Source organism: Notolabrus celidotus, chromosome 14 (assembly GCF_009762535.1).
Source record: "Notolabrus celidotus isolate fNotCel1 chromosome 14, fNotCel1.pri, whole genome shotgun sequence".
Classification (NCBI taxonomy): domain Eukaryota; kingdom Metazoa; phylum Chordata; class Actinopteri; order Labriformes; family Labridae; genus Notolabrus; species Notolabrus celidotus.
Genome location: NC_048285.1, coordinates 9,193,219 through 9,216,036, shown reverse-complemented (window position 1 = coordinate 9,216,036; position 22,818 = coordinate 9,193,219). Strand labels below are relative to the sequence as shown.

Below are 22,818 nucleotides of genomic sequence, written 5' to 3'. Positions count from 1 at the left end.
GTTTTGCATTTGTTGATAATTCAGCTTCTACATAGATTCAGATAACAAGGCTAGGCTTTAACTGACAGGTCAACTCACTGTTGGATAGTTAGCTTGGTAGCTGAAGCTTTGATCGAGAGATTGCGGTGTTCTTGGAAAATAAAAAGTAGCTTTTCTCATAATGAGTTTACGATCAAGAATCAAAAGCATAAGGCTAGCAAGTATATCACAATTAAACTAAAAAAAAACAAACAATCATTACATCTCAGTTCTATAGATTGTAAAGAAAATATGAGGTGGAATGGCTTTGTTGCACACTCTCAGCAAGTCTTTTTTTTTTTTTTACAATTAAGGGGAAATCAATAGAATTGGTAACCACTGTGTCCTCTTTCATCTCCTTAAGCCCCTAGTGGTCAGAAAACATCTGTTGCAGCTTTAAACCGACCTGAAAAACACTTCAATCCTCTGTCATCCCTCTCTGTTTAAATTATTCCTCACATAGCTTCCAGGCAGCCATATGAAAATGTATCAAACTGTAATATGGCATGGTGTTGAATTCAATGCAGCAGCCTGCTAACCCCCTTCCAAAGATTAATGACTTTAGACAGGTCCAAAGTGATGAGAGAAACAATCCTGATTGTGTCAGAAAGGATATTACATTGACATATCCCGCGTCTGACAGCTAATGCGTTCTGCTTTAGAAGTGACTCACGCACAACTATGAATTTCATCACATGGCTCTTCACATAGCCCACAAAATGACTTCACAGAAACACATATGCCATCTATAATAACCTCATTATGTTATAATTCTTTTTATCCTACACACAAAAATATGTTGATCTTTATTCCAACACTTTAATGTTGTACTGTGGCTTCAGACGTGCCTTGCACTACTTAGACTCCAAAGTCTTCAGATAAAAAATGTCTTTTGAAATGTCAGATTTTACTATTTTATAACATTTTAATTATTTCTTTGGAATATGACGTGCCTTGGCGAGAAGGGGCATAAAGAGTGTTATTAAAAGAAACCTTCGCATTATGATAGAGGAATGAATAATTACTGCTGGTTTGTACATTGACAATGAGCAGCAGGATTAATGGGCTCATGATTATGATGGTTGACATGTGCTTCTTAGCTTTCTTGAACTTTGTGAGAACATTTAAATATACAGTTATATACATGGCTGAGTTTTAGACAAGCCTTACTTACTTTTTGTGCCTTTTAGAACCTCTGTGTGATATTTAACCCTATTGAATTCAAGTGAAGAGTCATGAAAAAAAAAGTATTTATTTCCAGACTCAAATGTCACATGATTTAGGTGTAAAATTAATATTTTTGTTCTCCATAGTGTGCTAAAAGATTCAAATATAGGAGATACCCATGAAGCAATATGTGCATTTGTGAGGCTAATCTAAAGGTAGCAGTGCAGTAAAGCAAATCCACAGTGAGCTCCCTGCGGTCAACACTGTAGTTCTATTTTTATATTAAGCTCATGTTTGATGTACTTCACTATAGCAGGGTCTTATTTTCTTCCGGAGCACAAAGCAGCAGTGAGCCTCCTTTAAAGCCATGGCAGGGAAATGCATCTTGACTTTGTGGTTGACCACACTGTGCCCTGTTGCCCACGCAATTTGTTCTAGTCAGTGACTTTGTTCTGCCCCGCACTGGTTAACATACACTCCCAGAGCCCTCCCCTGAGCGTTTTGGGGAGAGCGAGAGATACCGAGCGCTACCAACCGATTCCAGATGGCTTCCACAATGCAGGGCTCAGAGGATGAGCGCTGAAAAGAAGATTGATTTCCTTTGTGGAGTATGACAAGCCATGCACTAGAGCGCAGCTCTCCAGACACACAAAAGAGGCTAAAAAAAAACACACATTTTGACTTTTTTTTATTTTTTCATATCAATCAGTTTTGCAGTAAAAGTAAGGGCTAGAATTTTCTCATGGTATGTCCTGGTCCCCAAAGAGAAAATATGTGTGTTTTTATGATATTTGAATTTTTTTACTCTTACACTTCCCTATCAAAGCTTCTCCGGTGACCCTTTTACTCAAACTTTCTTCTTTAAAAGTTTTGAATTCTACCGAAGGGGAGCTTTTAAATATACAGTCCAATATGTATGTGATTATACAACTTTTTGTACACACTATTTGGAGTATACTTCTTCAAATCAAAAGAATTTGAGAAAATCCGAAACCCGAGAGTTGCAGCACTAAACTTTTTAGACTGTCTAACTATTCTGAGGATAGATTAAGGGGCCAGAACTTCTGAAGTTCAGCCACACAACTACAGTACCTGCACTTTAACTTTTAACTTCACTCAACTTTGCTTCACTCTTTACAGACCTTGCTCCGGGACGGCAGAAGAGAAAGCACTGTGAGCACGCTCTACCTATCGCCTTCCAACATCGAGACAGGTCAGCAGATCATCTGCAAGGCCTCCAATAAGGCAGTCCCCAACGGCAAGGAGACCAGTGTCACAATCGACATCCAGCGTAAGCATACCCACTGATCCATGGCTCTTTCTTTTCAGTGCATTTGGTGTCTCTCACTTTCCTCTCACTCTTTCTGTTTTATGTCCAAGTTTTTGAAGTGAGTTGGCCAGTATTCAGTCTAGATGGGGGGGAAAAAAAAATCTGCTTTTGACGTACATTTATCGGTACTTTGTGTATTTCTCACATGTAGAGGCATGAAACTGTCTGACAGGCACACTACTAACACTCTGTAAACATCTAGGATTCATTGTAGGCTCTGATGGATATTTATAATTGGTTTCCGTTTTTGCTTTCATACGATGAAGGTGGGTGGATTGATGATGCATCACATTTTTTGTTCACTATGATGAAATATCAAAAGAGCTGTCTGTCTAAAATGAATGGGACTGTCTGTCCTGGTCCAGCTACCTGCCTGCTGTAAAACTATGCATACTGTCTCCACCTCTTTTATTTCCTTGCACATACCATCAATCTTTCTGATGAGAGTGTGCACAATTCCCTTCTAAAATAGGCAAAGTAAGCCCAGCGTGTAAAACACATTCAGCCTCGATTGTCAGGGAATCTTTTTTTCGATCAAGAACCGTTCACAGTAAGAGAAGGGCTGTGAACAAAGGGATTTTGCATCACTCACAGCCCCTTCAACACCATTAAGTATGACTAATAAAGCAGAAAATGCTATTTAGAGAGCCAATATGACTGACGGCTCCATTCTTTTCATTATGTACACCACAAGAGGCAGGCATGGCAAGAGCGGACACGGCATGATCAGGCCAACTCAGGCGCGGGAGTAAAAATGATTAACAGTTGTTAGTGTTTGCACTCCTTGCAGTTTGTCCTCGTCAGTTTTTTGGTCATGCAGTTAGAAGGGAAAGTCTGCTCACACGTTAGCTGGTTTGTCACCATGCACAATGATGTGTCTGTGATAAATGCTCACCATCAAGGCATCATCCTTGCTCCTGAATGTATGATTTAACCCTGAAAAATGAGTGCAGCAGCTTTCTAATTAGCATTCCAAAATGTGCTCTTTACACAATTAAAGCTCCTGACAACATTTTTCACAGTGTGAGATCAAACCGAGCGACAGCAGAGACTAATTGTCGAGATTCAAATTGTCTCCCACAAGGCTTAGCCTCTCGTTTCGCTCCCTCCCTCCCTCCTTCCCTCGCTCCCTCTCACCCCCTCCTCAGACTTGACAGGTAAAGTGTTCAGCACAGTTCAGCAAAGCCTCAGGAGTTTGTGCGAATATCTACTTCCAAATTAAGCTGCTCCTGAAATGAAACATTCTGTAATTGAACTCTGATTCATTCGTGTTGGGTATCAATTTGTTTAATTTCAATGCTGCCTAATTTGATTACATGGTCTTTGGAACAAAAACAGCATGTGAATCACTGAATATTTCCTGAGCAAAATCACCTAAATTTGAAGCTTTCTGCAGATAAACATGAACTCTCTAAGTAGACAATTCTGTAAAATATTCTCCAGACCCAAATAGAAAACAGTAAATGTGCATCTTCCACGGAGACATGTAAATTTCAGGTCCATTTAAGGATTGAATCCTTTGAACAAAGGTCTGCAGAGCTGAGTTTTCTTGTAATTTTTTCATGTGAGTCTATTTTTGCTATAAGTATGGCATCATCAAAGTCAGAGAGCTACAGTTTTATTGAAAGACACAGGAAAGGCGAGGATGGAAATCTGAAAAATGCTTGATTATGAATCCACAGGACAAGTCAAAGACGGGGACGGAAGACAAGCACTCAGTCTTACTGTAACAATAAAAACAGAAGGTGGTTGCATAAATAACAGTAAATTGGCCAGAGGAACAGAACCATATGAAACTTGACCTCCATCTCTTTAAGGACCAGACCCCACAGAGGACACGGGTGGCCTATTTGATTGCTCCATCACAGAAGACAGTGTGGTAGGACAACTGAGTGGTAAATATTAATGAGCAACTGCTGTTGTGATGCTGCACACGGAACATGTCGACTAACTCAGGGGCTTGATAAAAAACCTGCATAAAAAATATCCAGATGCCTGCACTAATCCACCAAATATCAAGCTATGCCTTTCCAAATCTAACCCCGACCAAATAACCATGCCCTGATATCTCATTCCTCTCTGGTAATTATACTGTGACAAACAAAGATTAAACCTTACCATCTGCAGAGTCATAGAAGACTGTCTGGCAATATAAAATGCCAGACAGGAGAGCATGTTCGAAGCAGGGGGAACAGAAACTAAACCTCTATATCTTCTGCTATAATGCAGGAAACCCATCTGTTTTTGTACTTTTCTTTGGCGCAGCACAAACATGTTCTTCAGCCTGCGGTGCACTGATCAGCTGTTCAGGTCTGCGATGTATGAGGCACTGATATATTGGGAAATTCCTATTTTTGAATCTCTGTTTGACATAGCAGCACTGAAAGCCTAAGATTATATGTCGGACTTGTGTTTGCAGTTTTTGTAATTTCAACCAAGACTTCCCATTTAACAGCTAATAAGGTGTATTTGAATCAAGTAAACATATCGTGCATGTGTGTTGGGTCATTGTGCAGTAAAAAACAATGACAGCCAATGACATATATTGACGACACACTACCATTCGACTTTTCTGGTTTCCTGATGTAACTCCTAAATATTGAAGAGAGTAGGTAACAGCAACGTTTAGAACAGCAAGTCCCACGTGTTACAGCTTATAGTTTTCTCAGTTTGTGGGCATAGGCTGAAAGTTTACACATCTGCATCAAAAGGTAACTTAAAATCTCTAATGTTTTCCATTTAAGATACAAGTTTTCGTCCTTTGAGTCTCGTTTATCTTCTGTAAACTTCACGGTTCATAAAGCTGTCCTCTTGTGTCCACAGTAAACAGCATATCATTAACGCTTGTAGAATCACTCAATTTTTTTTTTCTTTGGTTTGGTTGTGATTTTGTCTCTCTCTAAGCTGACAGACCTAAACAGCTGATCAGTGCGCTTCAGGCAGAAGAACATGCATGGGACACATCCAAGATTAGTGTGAAAACAAACTACTAAGGGACCGTGCTGACCGCCTAACACATCATAGACAACTACCTCATACATCCACACTTAAAAACCTGAACTACACTTAACTAAATGAAGTTGTTTAGTCTTACATAATCAGAACTCAAGAATATTTCCTTGTGTTACAGATGACTTAAATATGCTTAACATTGAATGATACTAAAGTTTGGTGATACTTCATTCCAATATGAAACGCTCCTTTGTCAGAGCAACTGTAGAGATGTACAGTTGCAAAGTTTGGTCACAGTGAACATAGTCTAAGTTGTGCAATTATTCAAGGTTTGTGCACAACAGATGGTTAGACATCTACAAAAGCATGAAGAGATTATTATTCAATTCATCACTGTTACTGCAGGAACTATCCAAAATATGGAGAAATCAAATTTACTTTATTTCCAAAATGCAAACTTAAGAAGTTCCAAACCAAGATGTTTTTTTCTTTCAGTGATCTCCTTACATGAACTGTTGTGTAATACATCCACCCTAGATGTAGAAATGTTGTAAAAATGAATATTTATCATCCATTCCTAAAAGGAAAAACTTTATATAAATTAGCCAAAGATGTAGTCTGAGTGTAGACTGTTATATAAAATATATACTTATATACATACTACAAGTAAACTGGGCAGTGTTATATTTGAGAAGAAAAATAAAAAAGACAATTATCAGTTTAAGCCAAGGTTGTTGATTGAACCTCCTAACCAAGTATTCCCCACATATACAGCTACCAAAAATAGTTGCCTTTTAGTGCAAAGGATAAATTCCACTCCCATGTCCCTTATGCATGTCTGTGAACTTGTGTTGAACAAGTGGTGCCGCAATATGCTCTAGTCCCAAACAAAGATGCAGGGATTAATGGCAGTCTCTGGTGAATGGTTGCTTTTAGTCTGAGTGGGCCCCTGGTGAGTCTGGATACAGGCTAAAATGCACACTCCAACCACTTATGTCCCTCCAAGATCTGATTGAGTTACATTATAATTTGCTGGCCTTGCTGTCCCTTTGATCTGAAGTAGTACTTTTTGTTCAGGAGTATGGATTCAAAGATGGAAGTTGAATTAGTTTAACTGGCCTTGCTAGGGACTACTATATGCTGAGTAGTCTTGTACAGTCTTGTGAGAGCCACAATTTCCCTTCACCTGATTTGAAATTATGAGTTGACTGCTATTGAATCCAGGGTTAATGCCCGGCATATATTTCCCTAACACACTCTGCAGCAGCAGCTCTGTATTGGACACGGTGTAATTGAATTGATATTGATACTCTCACCCAGTCCTCAATAAAGCAGCAAACAAGTTTTTTCCCAAATGGTTGCGTATTCACTGAAAATTGTGGATAATGTCCACAGAACATTTTCGCTTTGAATAAATACTGTTTTTTCCTTCTGCAGGTTTCATTTTGTGTAAGTCCCAATAATAAGAACTAAAAGCCTCATTTATTTTCCTGCCCAGATTTATCTAATTGGCAGCATTAGTGAGATAACATTAGATGCAACAAAAGTAATTAAAATCTTCTCAGCCCTGTCTGCCCTTCTCAACATTTGGTATTCAACTCACCCCCTAAGCTGAGGTGCCCTTTCTCTCACCGTGCCGTACTCATAGCAGTCCAAATGAGTGTAATCTAAACACTACCAGGCGCATTGCTCTACAGCCTAAACCGTCCTAAAATCCAATGCATTTCACTATGTCATTTTACTTTATCATCCCTTTAATGCTTATGATTTACATCCACCTCAGCATTTTCATTCCTATAGAAGTTCACACACAGTTATCTGACCCGGGGTTAGACAAATTAGCATCTAAATACAGTGTGTAGTGGTGATGTTGCCAAAATGAGAGGGATTTAGAGCCAGCAGAGGTGATTCAGAACCCTGGATAGACTGCTGACTTCGGTTGTCCATACTGGTCCATTAGCAGAGTGTAATTATTTGATAGCAGTGGGGAGGCTACCCCTAATGCTGTTTCTTCTTGCAGCATGACTTAACTTGCATTATGCCCTTTGGACTTTTATAAGTAACTCCAACCCCCCCAGTTCAAATCCACTGCAGTGGAATATGATTCAGATGCCACAGTTTCATGTTTAACTAAATCCCACTCATCACATGACTTGAAATACGCTTCAGATATTTCCTCGTCCAGCTGCATATCTGCAGAGCTTTGCCCCACATAGAAACACACTTTTAAACATGTAGTGGGAAAATGAATGCGCCTGGGACGAGCAAAGCCAAGGTTCTCTGTGTGTTTGCATTGCAAACAAGCTGAGCCATGTGGGAGGAAAATGAATGCCATTTGTTGAGACTAATTAATAAAGAACATGCAGATGTGCAATTGGGGAGGATTTGTTTTTGGTAGCAGCTACATGCTCTCCCTGCCTAATCAAGCAGATAATGGTAAATTCATCAGAAGGCAGATAACAGATGAAAGAATTTAAAAGAAAGAGGGAAAGAGTTGAGTTATTGGGGGGGGCACAAGATGCTTCATTTTTTTTCTGTACATTAGTGAAACTCCACACATGCAACAGACCTGAGTTGTCTCATGTGTCACCATATATGACTGTGTGATGAAATTCCGTTACCAATACCCCGGGGATCTATCTGACTCTCTGAGCTAAGCTCCGACTGCTGCCTTTTGATTGGATCAGAGGCAAAACCTTGATCAACATGCACATATTTAAACACGTACAGATGTGCTACAAAGAAAGTTGTGCTTCTATAAAGCTTCTTTTTGAGCAGCAGAACATATGTTGAGGACATTCTTCAATGTTTCATGTCTTCATGGTTCTCATAATCAATATGCTGGACCTAAGTTACTTAGACAGCCTGCTCCCCCCCTCAAGTTTCCCTATCAGCCAGCCATGTGACAGCATCCCCATATTGCTAAGGCTATAAGCCACGAGCAGGCAGCCCACAAACAGCTTCCCCATCCTTCAGAGGCAGCAGATACTCCTGGAGTGTGTGGCTGGTCCTACTGGAGAACAGCTGTCCACAATGACCCAGAGAGATAGGAAATTGAGCTTTAAGAAAGGGGGAAAACAATTTGTGTTGGCACTATCTCCAGGAAATTGAGAGAAGTTGGAGGATTGTTCCAAAAACACCATCTGGTCTTCACTTTGAACTAACCGATCAAAAGCTGTCTACCAACTATAACAGTAGCCATCCTATTCATCCTGTTGTTGTCACTGGAACTCCTTCACGTCTACCAATCATTCCTTTATATCACCACAATCTCAGCAGAAATAGACTGAGTGTTTCACAAAACACATATATACTTGTTCATTAATACAACACATGCTTTTCTAAAGAAGGAGTCTGTCATATAAAGGGTCAGACTCTGATTCACACCAAAGGCCTTTGATTGTCGACTTTTGACAGCTGCTGCTCCCTTGGCTGTCTTTACTTCTAGATCTGCATGGGGCTGTACAACAAACCACTGGTCCAACTGACAGAGATGAATGTAGAGTTGTCATACTATTACGTCTTGGTGAAAGGGAGGGTCATTTTTCCCGCCTCACTCATTCAAAAAGAGTATTAATTAGTTGCCAGATTGACAGTACTGAGCATTTGTGTCCTTAGAAGTCTCTTGGCACCAAAACCAGAGAAGGTTGGCGCGTATGAAAAGCACATTAAACACTGTTGTAAAAGAGGCTTGTGGATTAGCTTTTACATTTAGCTTCTACATAGGCAAATACACTATTAGCACAGACATTTACTCCAGATCCCCCCTGCTCATTTCCTGTCTGCCTCTCTTAGTTTCTTGCAGGATTTTATTACTGACTCCACCGCCACATCTGTCATTTTGCCCCTAAGGTTCTCTTTGCCCATATTTGTGTCCACACAATTAACCACTCACAATGCAAAACTACTGGGTAGCTAACACTGCTGCTCAAGGCGTGGATAGGTTTCCAGTTTTATTATGACACACACGCACATGCCCTTTCATATGCACACATGTGCATACACAGTCGCACAGAGCTGGTACTCACTACCTGGAGAGACCTGCTCATTCACGGTAGTCTTCCATGATGATCCATGAATGTTGTTGTTTTCTTTGCTGGCCTGGGGAGAACTGGCACAGGTGGAGCTCTTGGATTTGAAGGTAGAGTGGTTGGTGGGGATGGGGGGCAACTGTCTAGGGAGGGAAAAAGTCTGCTGATGAGGAATATGGTGTGTGTGTGTAGAGGAATATGGCACCTGGACCACCCTCCTCTCTGGGGCTTTGTGGCAGCTGAGCCAGCCCAGAGCATCTGCACAGCCACAGGGTAAAAAGCAGTTTTCCTACACTTCATGCCCATACACGCACACACGCACACACGCACACACCCACACACGCACACACGCACACACGCACACACACACACACTAACACACACACACACACACACACACCGAATCGCTCTTCATAACTTTACACAGTGTTGTTTGGCTTCATTACAGCAGTGTTTGTGTGCTTCTTTAATTCTGCATGGATCTCCAAGCCTGCCACTGCCCTTCATCCACATCCAAAACACAGTCCCTGGTTAGTACATTAGTTTTATTGAACACCGAGCAGATAGACTAAGTACACCTTTCAAACAGATGGTTGCAGCAGCATCAGACCCAGAACCAGCTTTTCCCCTTGAGACTAATCTACTGTCCATTATGCCTTACCAGTATGCCACTTCTACTAAAATGGCAAACAGCTACAGGGCTGTGAAAGACGAGTCTTTTTGGCATCTCAAAAAAAAATTTACCCTGCGATACTTATGGCACATGACTGCCTTGGCAGAACGAGTGGATTGCAAATATTGTTTTTTTTCTCCTCCACTGTAGTATGTTAAGCCATTAAAAAGAGACATAAAAGTAAATACCCACTCCACATGTAGCGGCAAATTTTGGATGGAACAAAATGTTTCAAAGTTTGAGTAAAATATGACATGAGACACTTATGTAAACCAGTTGAGAAAAAAAGAGGATACATTGCCCACTTTGGCACAATGAGTTGGACAGCATTATGTGTCCAGCTAACTCATGATTACAGTTTATGAATTGTTCTATGAAAGTACGCCAACCTAATTCCTTATTTACACAAGAAATATGCCAAAACAACCAAACCACCAGAGCTGCAGGTCCATTAATCCATTTTCCCTGGCTGTGTTTTATGCTAACAACATATACCAAGCCTCTTTTTAGAAATCCTGACAAATAACTCCCCCTACTTGAAATTCATTCTCTGAGTCTGTGAGGTAAATAGCTGTTAATTTCACATGGGACAGGGTAGATATGGAAATGAACATGTATCTTCAAAAGAATCCCACCTTTGTCAATTAGGATAAATTAAGTTGTTTATCAAATTTGCATAATCTGTACGCTTGTTATTCCAGGACCTGTTTACTGTATCACTGAGGTTGTTCATTGTTTTAATTGCAGCGGGGTGCACTGTGGACTACCCCATGTTTTCAAATTGCCATTTACTGAAACTCATTATCATGTCAAGTTTTCCTGTGATTCTTTAAACATACTAATGAAGGTTGAATACTTAAATGTGAAAAATATAATGTTCTCTGTTACACCTGCAAAATAAACAACAGTGTTTCCCAGCCGCTTGGCCTAAAGACACCAAGTGGGTGGTTGGAAGGTAACAAATAGGGCATCAAAATATTCAGAAGTAATTGCTTATTATGTGGGAGAAAGTGGTACCACAAACTGTGATTAGTTGTCATAACTGTTTTGCCTAAGTGTATTGTAAAATAATCCTCATCCAAAAACCATACCCTGTGTTTTTCAGTGGAATGTATTTACATGCAGCCCATGTAAGCTACAGCTACATAACAAAGCTTTTGGAAAATGCAGAAATCATTTTACATGTTGGTGTGGAAGAGTGTTGTTTCAACAGTGTTAAGGGCTCTGCATTGTCCCGTGTGGGAAAATGTGTTCTAACCCCTTTCCAGCCACAGAAAGTGCCAAGAAAATGGTGTTTGTCTCAGGCCGACAGTTTGTTATTGGATGTTTGATGAGGCTGCCAGTTGTCTAATTGGTTGTTTTTGTGTCTCTGATTTATATATTTATTTTTTTTGTTCAGATCTTCCACTTGTCAATCTCTCAGTGGAGCCTCAGCCTGTTTTGGAAGGAAACCTTGTGAAATTCCACTGCTCTGCAAAGGCCAATCCCCCTGTCACACTCTACAGGTAAGACAAAGTTGTGAATGCACAAAACATGACTGATCGTGTCAGTTAAATCACGAATAAACAATGTTGCAATTGACCCACCTAATCAATATTGCTTGAGGATAAAACATTTTCACATTAGGGTAATTTAACACTTCATTACTGATAGCATTAATCATTGCCAGACACACACATCTTCTGATGCCATGGCAGCATCAGATCTGCCCACATTTTGAAATGAAGACAAGAAAAACAATGGAACACTGTCATGCTGAAAGAATTAATGAAAATACATCTCAAAAAATCATTTGGGAGACCTTGTCATGTGCCACTGGGTTGCAGCAAAGCAATACAGTGTTTTGTTGCAAAGCTTTTTCCTTTGTGCTCATATCACCTCCCTTGAAACATTAAATGTCCATCAGCGTGTTGAAGGAAAGCTGAAACATAATGTGCATGACATCTGATGAACCTGTCAAGATTTCAGCTTTTCTGAGATTAGGTTTTGCTTCACAGTATACGGTGCAGAGGCAGGCTTTACCCAGGGGCTCTGAGAGTGTTTTTATATGTGTGTGTTGTGCAGCAGAGGTGGAATATGGCACACAGTGCTGGTGAAAGTTTGATTTGGAGCTCATGCATTATGCTTTGTTTAGTTTAGTATTCTTTGTTACTGACTAAAAGTTTCTTTACATAAATGGAGGGGAAATAAAAACTACGAAAAGATGAATCTGCACTCTCAAAAGATACAACTTATCTCAGCAACAGGCCAGGATGCACTACACCAAGATGCCAGGACAAGTCTTTAGCAAGGTTAATTGGGATTAGTGACTAATTAATCACAGAGGCAACAGACAAACTCCAAAGCAAGAAGCCAAAGACAGTTTGATAAAATGAATCAAATTACATCTCACTCAAAAAGCTTTACCCTTCAGCGAGGAAAAATATATACTTATAATTTGGACCAAGCTTATCACACATCATTCCCTATTTGAAGTGTTGTGATGGATGTTTCTTGGTGGAAGGAAACAAAGAGACCTAAGTGTTGGAAAGATTTCAGAGAGTTGAAATGGCGTTTTTGTGAATTTGCTGCTGACAAACAGTAGTTATAAAGCAGGAGTGTAAAGGTTATTTACCACAAAAGTGATGGAATGACTGAGAGTTGACTTCAAAATGTTCAGTAGGTGAGACCCAGGGGTCTTTATGTCCTTCTCAATAAGTCTGCAAAAAGTTGTGGTGAAAGGTTTTTAGCTCTGCTGATGCTCAAAGGTTGATTGAAAAAGGAAACATATAGAAAGTGTCAAAGGATTTTCAAATACCTGAAAGACAAAGGAAAGGAGTATCAATAAACTTGCAGTGGATACAAATCGTTGTTTGCACTATAAGATCACCCAAACCTGAGGCCCTCACTACAACTAAAACTAACAGAATGAGAGGTTAGGGTTTATTTTGGATTTTCAAGACTCAATTGGTTCACTCCCTGACAGGGGATACGGCCACGGTTTGCTGCACACCTGCCCTGCACCAGAGCAGGTTCCTTTCGAGGGAGAGCCAGACTGACTGACAAGACTCTTTAGCTGTACTGGATGATTAATGTACAATAATGTCATTGGGCTTTTTACCAATATCATCCTGCAGAGACTGACTAAAGCACTAAAAGCCTTGTACTGGTGCTTAAAAAAATGAAAGTAAGCCTCTACTTACAGCTTTTTTTTATTATTTCACATTTGCTTCGGAGCATTTTTGACACCACTGGGGCTGTAGCTGAAAGAATAAAAGGAAAATTGGCATACCAGCTACAAGAATAGATATAAAAAATCACATTAATTTAATGGAAACATAAAGTGATTATTGTCAGATCGTTATAAGCCTTCCGTCTTCACACAGTTGGTTTTTTGTTTTTGCCAGCTGTCCTTGATTCATTTGTCAGCTGCAGCTGTGTTGCTTTTGGCCCGAATAATTTGTTTAACTTCTTTGTGTTTGTCTAATATTATTGTTTGCTTTAAGTTTGTAAAATGTGTTTCTCTAATAACATCAGGCTGTCAGTCTGGTCTGTCTAAGAGGTAAAATAGTCTCTGCAATTGTTCAGTGTTACTGTCTTTGTGAGGATAAGTGAAGCCAGGAGAGTAGCAGCATTGATTGTGCTGCTGTTGGCTGCCCTGTGTTTTTTGAGCTGTACATGTAGGACCACATTCATCTCAGTCATTTATGTTATTGATAAGAAAATGATTTGGTTGAAATACATTTTGATTGTTTGATTGCTACATCTGTGGTTGTGATGAAAGAACAAAGAGTAATTATTTCCATAAAATCCTTCATGTCCCTTTACAAGTGCATTACTGGAGTGATTTGTCAAGAGATGGTTTTCTGTGTGGGAGGTTTGGAAACCCGGTGAAAAATAAATGGGAGGAAATCGATAGCAAAGAGAATTGGTCGGCTCTGAATCTTGTAATGGTACTGGGAAATGAAATGGACGTACAACATACTCACAGGTGGCAAAACAGAGATGTTGCCTTTTTGATGGATTCTGCCCTTTTGAGCAAGAAAAGGAGGAGGGATGGCAGTGATATTGTGGAAAACAAGGTTTGTATTTGATTGTGTAGGTGCACAGCATAGACAGGGCATCTATTGCACCTGCAAAGGGATTTCACCTCTATTGTTATGGGACTGGATCAATGTTAGAATCAGACTTCTCCCCGGGGTATCAAGAGCTAAGATGCAATGGCAGTTGAGATGACTTTTTCTTTTAGTTTGACAAACTGCAGAATGAAAAAAGGTTGGAGGTTGAACATTCCCACTATGTAATTTATTTCTTCTCTTCTTTCTCCTCACTCGCTTTCCTTCTGCTGTCTGGCTCTGTCATTGACACAATCCACTGTAGAATGAGATAATATCCACAGTGACTAACTTCTGATACTTCAAGGTTACAGTCTCCGCCAGTTCAACAGTTTCATGAACAACCATTTAGATTTATCTGCAATTTATACGAGCGATTCAGGACTCCTGTGCACCATTGGAGTTCAGGACATGGAAGAGTGGGGATTTTTGGGCGTCATAATGCTCGCCTGAAAGGTTCCAACCAGGGAGAGCCCCCCACAAATTCCCTCTCCAGAGAGTAATACCACAGAAAAGAGCAGGAAGCTGGTCAAGCAGCGTGGGGCCATTTTTCAGTGCTAATACACTCTGTCTACCCCAGACCAGATACGGCGCAAGGACAGAGTAGTTCTTAGACGGATGGCCTCTTTCCCGTCCTCCAGAGAGCCATCTATTCCCAATGTGCACTGCGCCACTTCGCCATCCTCCAATTCAATGGACACTTGAGACACAGACCCAAGATAGTAGGGGCACTAGTCAAAGCCATGGTGCTTTCCCCTGTCTTTAGCCACTCGTGCTTGCCACATCGGTTCAATACATCTGACTTAAAACATCAAAATGGAAATAAGATACATTCCTACAGCTGCCTGGAACCCTTTCCAGTTCAAGGAGATAGGAAGGAGGGAGGAAGTCAGGGGACCAAAGAGAACTTGGTGTGGAGGCAGTGGCTGGAAGAAGAGATGAAAGTGGTGCTGAATGTGTGAATGGAGGAAGAGTAATGGGTGTGTGTTGCAGTTTGCACTTGGGGAATCAACACTCTGAAGGGGACAGACGAGTGGGTCGGAACATCTTCATTACTGTTTATAATGGTAGGAGGGCTAACAGGCATACATCACAGTCACTCAACCACCCTCTGATGAAGACACAGAGGGTTTTCTCAGATTTAAACAGGAACCCACCAGAGAGATGAGAGGGAATAACAAACAAAGCAAATCAGGTCCCTTGTCTGCACATACAACCATGGGCAGAGTGACAACAAAACCCCCTTTCTGCACATGGCACTGCAGCAAAAAACATCCTAATCTTCCCCACACTTATATTCTCAGTGCTGTTGTTTCTGGTGGATTGTTTGTTTGCGTTTGACTGACACCACAATCAGTATACCTTCCTTCTTTGCAAACCTTGAAGGAAGCTAATTGAAACACACTGCAGTCTCTTTTTCAACAAGACTTCTATTCCCCTGCCATACTCCTGGGCCTACATCAGCAGCAGCCAGACATACGGTGCTTAAAACATATATAGAAAGTGAAGTTACTTAATTTCAAAGAACTTCAGAGTGTATAAATAGATAGCAAAAAAAGACTCAATCTAGGATCCTTTAGTCCTAATAGAAATCAAAATGGAATCGTAATTGGTTCAGTAATTCTTAGAAAAACTGCTAAATTGCTGTTTAATGTGCACACTGAAGTGCAAACATAGAAATCAATATGACCTTGACAAGTTGGAAATTACAATGGAAAGTCAGTAATACAGAGAGAAAGTATTTTATAACTTCAAAAGCTTGGCATAGCTCGGAAAAGTGAAGAAAATTGCAAAGGCTATCAAAAGTTAGAAACAAGGTCCCTTGCCGACAAAAATAGTTTGTTTTCTGACTATTCCTTCATTTTATTTTCGAGATGAGAGGCATAGTGCCTGTGACTCTTGTCTTTGCTGTCAAGAAGTATTGACATATACCAATCTTTAAGTCTTACTTGAGTCATTTAGGAGAACAAAATGCCTGTAATTTATGACCATACCAAAATGACAGCATGCTATTACTAAACAAGCACATTTATTTTATACTCCACTGAGAATTCACAGTCATCACTTTCAACATGCAGGTAAGGGAGAATAAAACTGCACTGTGCTGTGCTTAACCATGCTGATAATAACTGTGGGGCTTGATTTACTGCGGGTCTTGATGCTGATGGCACAGATACCTGCCTAATTTAATTGTTACTGTTTTATAGCCTTAATCACATTCAGCAAATACAAAACTCCCCCTCCTCCACCACGTCTTCTTCATCCTCAGCTTCCATTAACGGCAGACCTGTTTATCTATAACAGTGTTAGCTTACAGACGCATGCACACACAAAGACACACACCTACAATGGACACATAGACGCGCACAGTGTTCACACTCTGTGTCTGAATCAAATCCCTGAATAGGATACAACAGTGTAAAGTGAGTTAGCTATTGAGTAAGCTCACACTGGCCCTTCTAACCTCCCAATGGGAATGCAGGTGTTTGTGTTACCCTGGGCCAGCTATGTTTAGACATGAGTCTTGGACAGGACCCAGCACGCCAACAGAGCTTCCTTGCTCCCAGTGGACGACGGCATTCTGTCTCTGCCTCCTCTAACACTGTCAAGGGCTCGAAACCTGGCAGCAGCAACATCCACTCAGGAGCAACCGGCTGCCCGAAACATCTGTGCTTACACCGTCACAACGCCTACAGTATCAGCTGGTATAGTGTAGGTGGAGACAGTGACATACTGATACATATGCATACCGCATCATTGCTGTGCACATAATAATGGGAATGATTATCACAACCATCACAGGTGAATGCTAGATCAAGCTCTCTCAAAGAGGCCTGTCTGGATTGTTTTAATTATATGACATCATCATCTACAGTATATCACAAAATTGCATGGGTTACATTTCTTGATTCGGGACACATTGTAGAAGTTTTGGTGCAACATTAAAGCTCTACAACAGACACTTAGTACACCTTTTGGGGCTTTAGTAGCAACTTTTGATGAGAAAAAGTAAACAAAGCTTTCTCTACAGAAAAAAAAAATCCAAGTGATTTAAACGGACATTTAAATTCCAATCAGTCTATTGCTCTTAAGTTCAGAAAACAGTCCAATTTAAGCACAATTTATTGAACACAGCTCGGTATTGGATCACAAAGTTTGCGGGTAAATGATGTCAAGCTTGTTTGCCAAGTTAGTTTGGCTAACAGCCTTTGGTCCTCCATGCAGGTCATAGTCCACTGGCTACAAATTTCTCCAGCCAATTTAACCAGACTCAGCCGACAACATGATCTCTATTTTCAAGACAAAAGTACTGCCGAAATATGTCATGGCACAAAATGCCATCTCTCATCTGTGCTTGTTTACATCTGGGTGGTACAGCATATAGCATTACAGTATCAAAGCTACAGCCCTGACTAGTGATGGGGGGCTGTATTAAAGCTTTGACACAACAAATGACTGGCATTTCAGGCCAATTATGAAAATATTAATACATTTTTTGCGTGGTACTTCTGTTGCTATAGCAAGTGTGATGATGTTTAATTAAGTCATCCAAACGTGCAGATCCCATGTTTTTAACTCATTGTTGGTTTGATTGTTATATGGTATTCATCTTCTTTGTCATCATTGTTGACTTAATCCCAATTATCTTCATCATTGAATGTCCTATTACCACAACTGTCACCAGTGTAAATAGCATCATGAACATTACTGTCACCGTACGGATACACAGAGTCATACATAATGATATTCATATTAAGAGACACTCTGCTATGTACATCAAGAGTTAACATCATTAACATTGTGGCCTTTACATTCCTCTCATCCCACATATTTAGCATACACGTGATTGTTGTGGTGGCATTATATAGGAAACATAATATTCTGCTACTCACAAAATGAAACTTGTGAGATGTACAGTGTGTGTGTACTCTATTCTGTCAAGGCGATGAAGTTTGCATCTGTTCATACTGACACACACAGACACTATACAAGGAGTACAACTACAGATCAGACAGACACAAAACACCAGTCTGCCCTATTTTCAGCATTTTTGGAAACACAGGTGTTGCAAAGCCCTTAGCTATATTCTCACAACACAAGAACAGAAACTCAGAGAAGAATCCACCGCTGCAGAAAAGTGTAGAAAAATCCCATGAAGCCCAATTAGAATTCTGCTTCACTTCACTTACTGATTGAATGAGGTAATCTGTTCTCATTTAAATGATAGCATTTCAGTCAAGCAAGGGACTAGCTTAGTCATGGAAAACAAATGAGTTCCCTATCCCGTGAAAACTGCTCTCGGCACTGCTAGGAATATAAAATGGAGACAGACAGTGGGTCTGTTGTCATTGTTTTCATTTGCCAAATCAGCATGCAGTCACGTCTCTATTGTGTGGATGGCAGTGTTTAGACGTGTGATGCATTGTATGTCCCAGAGCACTGTCTAAATTTTCCAAAGAGACCAAAGACATCCATAGACGCCTCCGCTTCACTTTTATAAATGGGCCCTGTCTGCTGTAGCGGCTGAGAGCTATCCACATCAGGCAGAGCGAGACGCCGCTGCCCGTGACATCACAAAACTCTCACCTAAACACGCAGGGAGTGTCTGTATGCCTGTCAAAGAAGCTATCACTCACAAACACAAACAGATGTTCCTTATGTGATCCCGTGTCAATTTATTAACATCAGCTGTTGTGTGTAATACACTATGTGTCAACGAACGTCTTCATAGGTGGGGGAGCTTCCCATTTGTCATTCTGTGATTTGTTTTTCTTAGCTGGCACTCTGTGCTGCACTCTCTGCCTGCCGTAATGAGGAACGTGCTGTCTGCTCCCAGTCACCAGGGAACTTGTCACAGCATGGAGAACTGCCACGAAAAATATGCTGAAGCCAGCACAGAAAAACCTGCCCCAGAATGATGATTTATTCACACAAAAGAATGCTATTGACATAAGGAGGTGTGAAAACCTGTCTTAATGCCGTTTCCCCTTTCCCTTCATTTTCCCATTTCTTCCCGTCTCTGCTCTCTGCGCTTTCTTATCCTCACACCAGGTGGGCCAAAGGAGGAAGTATAATCAAGGAGGTCTCTGGAGACACATATGAGGTCATTGTGGACCATTCATTCTTCACAGAGCCTGTTTCCTGCGAAGTTACCAACCCTCTCGGCAGCACGAATATCAGCCGCAATGTTGACGTCTACTGTGAGTGGCTCCTTCAGATATACGGCATTAATGCAAGAAACGTGATAATGCATGGTTATGGATTGTACTGTCTAGTATATTTTGACACAGAACCCAAAGACCTGGTGCCACCACAGCTTGTGCTTCATTATGGATTTGTTATAACTTTTCAATGATGTTTATTTTAACAGTTGGTCCTCGCATGGCAGCAGAGCCTCAATCCTTGCAGGTGGACCTTGGATCTGACGCTGTGTTCAACTGTGCCTGGACAGGAAATCCCTCTCTTACCATCGTTTGGATGAAGAGGGGATCTGGAGTTGTAAGTATATTGATGTATGGCTACAGAGTGCTTTTTTAAATATTGTGGCTTCTGAAGTGTTTTTCCTGTACTTGGAACCACATCTCTTTGGCTTATATAAGTCATTCTAATAGAAACGTGATGTCATACTCATGTGTTCTGAGAAGATTTCAAGGCCATTATAGTACCAGACTCCAGGTGACCTGTTCTCATATAAGATCTGTTGATTTGATCTTAAATTCAGACTCATTCCACCTTTCCTTTTGTCAACATCAAAAGCCAAAGCCAACCCCTTCACTCCACTGAGCTTAAACCCTAAATTGGATTTTAATAATTGAAGAGAGGTGCCCTTTAAGTTATTAAATGGTCCTTGTGCCCATGTGCTCCCTTCCTTTTTTTCTCCCAGTGCTCTGCCTTGTTGCTATCTCACATGCAAAGGTGACTTTGCTGTCAATGCATTTGATGATCTCTGACTTTTCGCTGCAGGTTCTTAGCAATGAGAATCTCCTGACGCTGAAATCTGTGAGACAGGAGGATGCAGGGAAATATGTTTGCCGCGCTGTGGTCCCCCGTGTCGGAGCAGGGGAGAAGGAAGTTTCTCTCACTGTCAATGGTAAGCTGTTTTATTGATATATTTTTCACACAATCAGGCCAAGAGAACCAAAAAAAAAAAAGTTGTATAAAGCATGCCCATACAAGGGTGAATCTTGAGGTCAGGTGTCAACAGAAAGAAGATAGCAATTTGTCACAGGAGTCAATATTCTGCTTCCTCTGTGGTTTGCAAAGCCTCCTATTTGTGAAACTTTCAGCAGAATATGCAGCTTTTGGAGCAATTTCTTCAAGAAACATCTGATTTTAGAAGACAGGTAGAGCAACACAACACACGCTATGACAAAAAAAAAAGCACAAGCATGTGACACATAGCATACCCATGATAATTAACCTCCTCACAAGGTTTTATTAGAAAACAAAGAAATCTTATCAACTGCCATCATTGTGAGGCTTATATAAACAAAACCTATATATACACCGCATATATATACTTAAAGACATAGTCTTTTTGAGATCGGCAGCTTTTTTCATAAACAGGTGAAATGCACTAATGCATTAATTATATTTATATGACTCAAAGGGAAGCAGCCTTTTTGAGGCACCGACTGACTAATGAATACCAGCCTAGGTGGGAGACCTGGCAACTGTCAAACAAATGACTGCATTATCAGTGCTTAATATTCAGGGCGCATGCCTGGATGTGGCAGAGGTTCTCCGTTTACATGTTTCTTATTTTCCCCATGTCCATTTGAGAGAAATCTAGGCCATAAAGAAAGACAAAAGACACAGAAAAAGAAAAGACAAAGACTAGAGAGGGTTTAAGAAGCTGGCGAGATGATGTGGAGTTAATGCTGACAGTGTATCAGTGCACATTTCGAAAGCTAACAAAGGAGTTTGCCTGTAAGCAACACTGGTGCTGATTCGGGGATGAAAATACATCATGTAGCAAACAGTGTGTGTAAAGATTTTCTTTTCAAAACCCAGACGTTAGCTTTGCATATCAGAGAGAGAGTGGGATACCAGTATTCCCTCCAGCACAAGATCAGAACCATGACTTTCTATGAACTGCAATGATCCCCCCCTCTCTTCTCACCCAGGAATTCAGCAAAAAATCAGGGAAGAGGCGTAAGGAAAAATCAAGATTATTTCTGTTGTCTTCCATCTTGTTTACAGCAACCTATCCTGGCATCATTTCTGCAGCCTTAATATGTTAACAGAATTCATAAAATCCAATGAACCTTTGTTTCTGATGCCTCTCGTTTCCTCTCATGTAACTCTTGAGATTGTGATGCTTTCAAAAATGATGCCATGAGGGAAAGAAGATGGATTGTTTTAATAAAGAATAGAGCCCTAAACAACTCAGAGCAACCTGGGGAACATACAACAAAGCTGAAATGGCATGTTTATTTAGTCTCTGCAGACTTGATTTAAGCAAATTCTGGATGTCTTTTTATTTGTGTTTATTCTTCCTCTCGTCTTTTGCGTCTTCCACTTTCCTGTTGGAATTGGTATTTGACATTCAAAAGCCTCTTCCTCTTTACCCCTTTGAATAATTGAATTTCATCTTTTTTTTTTCTTCTTCTTCTTCTTTTTCCTCAAACCACATGAGGAATCCTGCGTCATTTCTTACTCGGTCCTTGAGGCACATCAGATTGTTAAACTTGTGAAAGTGCAAATGCTGCGGATGAAGTGGTGAAGTAGGAGGAGGATTCTTTCTTCTTCTTGGTCTGTGATTGTCCTGGGCCTGAGTTTTCTTAAATGCAAATTCACTGACAGACGGAAACTTTATTGATTCTGACAATGAATAACTAAGATAATGGATGTGTTAGCTTTAGGCGAGGCAGGCCATGATACAGTAAATATCAGACAATACTTTGCATATTCAGCGTATTCATGATGCTGCGGTTTCTGCTGCACATTTGAATACTTTTTTTTTTTTTTTTGCTGTTTGTTTTCCCTGCAGTTATCCCCCCAATTCCTTAACGCCATCATTTAAATTACATGTGTTTATAATTTGTCATTCCCTCTCTATCTCCTGTCTCTGCCATTGTGTGTCACTGGCTCCCACTGCGGCGTAGCACACAGCCATGAGGATTCCTACTTTCCCTGGGGAAGAATGTAATTTAATCATAATCAAACAGCTAGCAGGGGAGGCAGTTTGTGTTTAAGTCACTAATGGATACATATTGCTTACTCTAGTCAAACATTTTCAGGATCGAAAGCTCTTCCACATTTCAAGTTGGTTACATGTATGAGAGGCGGCATTGCACGTTCATGCCCATGATTATTTACATAGTATTCAATATATATGCATGGCTTTTCCCACAGTCCTGAAGAAGTTAGATTGAGAGAAGTTATCTGACACGCTTGAAGGGATTATGCTTGTGTAGTCTTCTCGATCACATATGCATAGAATACATATTAATTAATGTATCCACAAGTGCAACTAGATCTGTAGAGTCGTTTCTGTTTTTGAGCATGTGTGTGACTTTGGGCATAAGCTGTATGTATAATGACACACAT

General features: G+C 40.5%; 1 protein-coding gene across 13 annotated transcripts in view; it reads left to right on the top strand.

Annotated features, from left to right (window-relative positions):
• Positions 1-22,818, top strand: part of kirrel3b (kirre like nephrin family adhesion molecule 3b) — a 195,460-nt gene that overhangs the window by 150,218 nt on the left and 22,424 nt on the right. For all 13 annotated transcript variants that reach the window (XM_034701382.1, XM_034701378.1, XM_034701375.1 and 10 more), the window contains 5 exons: positions 2,326-2,476; positions 11,571-11,676; positions 19,318-19,466; positions 19,637-19,764; positions 20,230-20,356. In XM_034701382.1, coding sequence (XP_034557273.1) covers positions 2,326-2,476; positions 11,571-11,676; positions 19,318-19,466; positions 19,637-19,764; positions 20,230-20,356 — 661 coding nt within the window. The remainder of the gene's footprint in view (positions 1-2,325; positions 2,477-11,570; positions 11,677-19,317; positions 19,467-19,636; positions 19,765-20,229; positions 20,357-22,818) is intronic.